Source organism: Brassica oleracea, chromosome C3 (genome assembly GCF_000695525.1).
Source record: "Brassica oleracea var. oleracea cultivar TO1000 chromosome C3, BOL, whole genome shotgun sequence".
In the NCBI taxonomy this organism is placed as follows: domain Eukaryota; kingdom Viridiplantae; phylum Streptophyta; class Magnoliopsida; order Brassicales; family Brassicaceae; genus Brassica; species Brassica oleracea.
In genome coordinates, this window is record NC_027750.1 from 18842564 (window position 1) to 18846641 (window position 4078).

Consider the following 4078-nt stretch of genomic DNA (forward strand, 5'->3'; position numbering starts at 1 on the left):
GCACGACTTGCTCCGTTTGAAACCAGAGACTGTCGTCCGGATTTGGAACGGACGATTTGGTCTGTGCTGGAGAAGGTAAGGGATCCAGTGACAAAACCCAAGAGACCCTGACCATTGAGAAACACTTCGAACTGCCATTTCCAAAAGATGTAATTCTTGTCTATGAGCTTAACCGTGACAGAGTTTACTATATTTAGAGAAGGATGTGTATAAGGTTTCATGGCTCTAATACCATAAATTTTTTTTGAGAAACTTGAAATGAAGAAGATGAAAGCTTTGTTTAGTGAAAATTCATTTCATTCATTCTTCTCTTGTGTCGATTACAACTTTACAAGGAGCTTTATTTATACAATCTTATGAAAACCCTAGAGTTTCTAGGCAGATGGGGCGATCCTACTCTTCTTGAGAATCAATAGGGGAGAACCTATTGTACAATCTCACACCATTATCACTTCTGCATCCTTGCCTCATCTGTACTTTGCTTTTGTTGTTCTTATCTTCAAGTTTGAGAACAGACCGTTGCGCGGGTAAAGCCAAACTGAGTGGGCCTATCGTTTGTGTCTTGGGCTTAAGGTCCTTGTGGCCCACCTTTGCTTTACTTTTCAGATCCATCCTTGATGCACTGTCGTTTAGCTCTGCATTCTTCTTCATAATATTGTTGTTGACCTTCGTCGTCACCATTAGAACCTTGTCCATCTATGGGGATTACTTCTGCTTCTTGAGTAGTGAATGACATGGGTTCATCATCATCATCGGTATTCTGATCAGCCACATTTGGGGGTCCATCACAGCCCACTTCCCAAGAGACCTTATCATGATCAGTTCCCTCGGGTTCATACACCATACTGAAACCGCATTTAAGCACCGAGCGCGTCACTAACTCACCTGCATCATCAATCACTTCAAATTTAACGGAAACCTTAGTGGAACTACACACCTTCTTATCTTCCTCTGTTTCTTGATCTTCCAACAAGCTTGTGTAGCTAACAAAGACATGATCTGATTCAACCTTACGCGGCTCAGTCCATGTTCCTGAAAAACCTCCTACTGTGCAACGTAAACGCCTAATTAAAGAACCATCCGCATTCTTGAATTCAAAAGTGCATTTCACATGAAAACCACTGATTTGATCTTGGCAATGTTGAAACGAGACAACTGCACAAAGATCTAGTCCGATAAGCCAGTTTTCACTCTCGTGTCTTCTTAACTCTGTCTCTATCACTGGTCCATGCTCTTGGTACCGGAACCATTCAGGAACATGACACCCAGGAAAGCAAGCTCCAGTATAAGATTCCATAACATAACTCTGCAAAAATGTAGAAGTCGCTATTAGAAACTCTCTACACTAATAAGAGGCTTGAGAGGAGAGAGATGTACCAAACTATAGCGGTTAAATGCACTAGACATCAACTGGCTCTTTTTCTGAATGTAGGATATGACATAGCTCTTTGAAACTTCATCCAGATTGTTGCATTGAGAGAATCTGAGTGTGGTACGAATCTGATCGGTCAGATTAAGAAAGGCTAGTGGGTTGGCTACTGTCGTCAGCGAGTCACAACCATGCGCATCTAAGCATTGAAGGTTTGGTGGAAGCACCGGAATTGATGTGAGGTTCTTGCAATCTTGCAAGTCAAGAAACTTCAGATGAAAGAGCTGACCGATGTGAGCTTGGATGGTTTGGATCACAAGATTTCCTCTCAAAGAAAGCCGTTGTAAACCATTGGAACCAGAGGGGAACGCTTGAGGCACCTGGTTTATTGCAGTTCCATCAAGCAATAGAATCCGCAACATTTTCATGTTCCCTTTGACGTCCGGAAAACTCCTGAGATTTGAACAACCAGAGAGTATCAGTTCTCCAAGAGCCTGCAGCTTGCCTACAGAATCAGGAACGCTTGCTAGCTTTGTACAGTCCTTCAAGCTCAATTTGACTAGCTTCTTCCGGTCTTTAATGGATTCAGGAAGTTCTTTTAACGCAGTACCATCCAAATGTAGAGCTTCTATGTTTTCTAAAATCATCTGAAACTTCTCAAGATTAGAGCAGTTGGTGAGGATAAGTGTTTTAAGAGACTTGATAGTGATCTCGCGGAGAGATATGAGACTTGTGCAGCTTCTCATGTTCAAGTAAAGAAGGCTTGTCATAGTTTCCATTATCTCCTTTGGTAATTCTTTTAATCCTGTGCACCCTTCAAGGTTCAATCTTTGAAGATTTCCAGCTCCTGATAAACCTGATAAGTCTTGAAGGTTTATGGAGTGACTGAGATCAACCCATCTTAAGTTTGTCACATCCTGTAACAAAATTAAAACAGAGATCAGACGGAAAAAATGAAGAAATAAAAAACAAAGAAAAAAAAATTCAGATGCCATATACATTAGAACTGTCCCAAAGTCGTATAATGTTGCTGTAAGGAAGCTTGAGGTCGACAAGATTCTTGGGTGTGAAGTCCTCTGGGAGTTCCATTAAAGGGAATTTATGCCAGTGGAGATATCGAACCTTTTCCAACGAAAACTTAAGTCCTTCTGGAAAGTTTAACTTGCTGTCTGATTCAGGAAAACGTGTACAAGATGTATACAACTTTAGGTATCGGAGCTCTTTCATTCCGTGAAAGGGTTTTTGACCTAAGGCTCTTGCAACCGAAACTTCGGACATGTCCAGGAAAATTCCTCTGACAGCTCCGGCGAAATCCTTTGGTTTTTTATATAAACAGAAAAAAAACATTTCAATATCTGATCAAATGTTGTATATATAAAGAAAGAAAAAAAAAAAGTTAGGTCTCTCACAAGTTTCTTCTCCAGCGCTTGGATAATGTCTTGTTGGTTCAAAAGCCTCCATTGGTTTTGTGATGCTAGATACTTGCCTAGAGCATACATCAAACCATGCATTTCTACTCGGCCGCTGGTGATTTCGATCAAGAACTTGTCAGCGAGATCTTTGATGACGCTTGTACCGTCACCGCATGATGAGTCCACCACCGTTTTGACAAACTCGTGATCCTGCGATATAAAGAAACAAGTGACGTCGAGAAACGCGTCTTTCTGCGGTCGATTCAGACAGTCGTAACACGACTTGAAGAGGTCTTGAATATTCTTGTTTGCGAGTGCTTCATGTATTGTGACCCACTGACCGTTGCCTCTGCCGTAAAGCTCCTTGCCGAGTGTCGAGAGAGCTAACGGGTTTCCTCGGGCGTAATCTAATAATGTCCGCAAGTTCCCTTCGTCTGAGTCACAACGTGTGGCGTCTCCAAAGGCGTGATAACTCAAGCATGCTAACCCTTCCTTTTGGTTCAAGCCTGGGACCACATAAGTATCATCGACCAGTCCCTCGACCAAGAATACCGAGTTAAGAAGTACCGAGTTATCACGTCTCCAAAGGCGTGATAACTCAAGCATGCTAACCCTTCCTTTTCGTTCAAGCCTGGGACCACATAAGTATCATCGACCAGTCCCTCGACCAATGACTTGTCGCTTGCCACAATAACTATCTTGCTACCTGGAGTAATCCATCCACGGTCACCAAAAAGACATATGATATCTTCCTTGTCGCTGAAGTCATCCAAGACAAGAAGAAGTTTGCTATTAATCTTTTCTTCAGTATTTGATATCTTCAAAAGATTTTTCTGGAACTGCTGTACGAGCAGATCGCGCTTCGCACCACTCTCCATATTCTTACCTATTTTGTCCCTGAAGAACAAATGTCTGAGGAAGTAACATTTTCCTTCCTCGAAGAACATCTCCGCTAGGTTTGTTTTGCCACTACCTTTCATCCCAACAACTCCGACAAGGCGAGTATGGGTCGGGATCCCCATCATTAACTTCTCTTGCAATTGCTTGACGCGTTTGTTGGTCCCAAAGAAAGGCATAGTAGTATTAGTAGTAATCGCCTGCTTCATCTTCAACTTGTTCTCTTCCTCCTCCGTTTCCAGTTTGGTCAACGCTTTCTCCAGTTCCTCCACGATCTTGTTCACAAAATCCGCCTCGCTAGTACTGAAAAAACGATTAGAAAAGTTACATGTCTTCTTCAACAAATGAATAAATAAGTCAACATGTCTTCCTTACGGGTAATCTTTGGATCTCAATCCCA

The 4078-nt window shown here is 42.1% G+C and overlaps 1 protein-coding gene across 1 annotated transcript; it reads right to left on the reverse strand.

Annotated features, from left to right (window-relative positions):
* Nucleotides 1-292: 292 nt before the first annotated feature.
* LOC106328555 (disease resistance-like protein CSA1) lies at nt 293-4072 on the reverse strand. Its single transcript, XM_013767021.1, has 6 exons — nt 4054-4072; nt 3413-3981; nt 2779-3287; nt 2369-2683; nt 1378-2286; nt 293-1306 (listed from the first exon to the last, which is right to left on the reverse strand). The coding sequence occupies exons 2-6, from the start codon at nt 3885-3887 to the stop codon at nt 596-598; spliced, it is 2919 nt and encodes a 972-aa protein (XP_013622475.1). The 5' UTR covers nt 3888-3981; nt 4054-4072; the 3' UTR covers nt 293-595.
* Nucleotides 4073-4078: the final 6 nt, after the last annotated feature.

Excerpts from the sequence above, each read along its gene's own strand:
- LOC106328555 (XM_013767021.1), bottom strand. The coding sequence starts at position 3,887 with ATGAAGCAGGCGATTACTACTAATACTACTATGCCTTTCTTTGGGACC. Across the intron at positions 3,288-3,412 it reads TGATACTTATGTGGTCCCAG|GCTTGAACCAAAAGGAAGGG; the intron begins GCTTGAACGAAA and ends ATGTGGTCCCAG. Across the intron at positions 1,307-1,377 it reads CATTTAACCGCTATAGTTTG|AGTTATGTTATGGAATCTTA; the intron begins GTACATCTCTCT and ends ACATTTTTGCAG.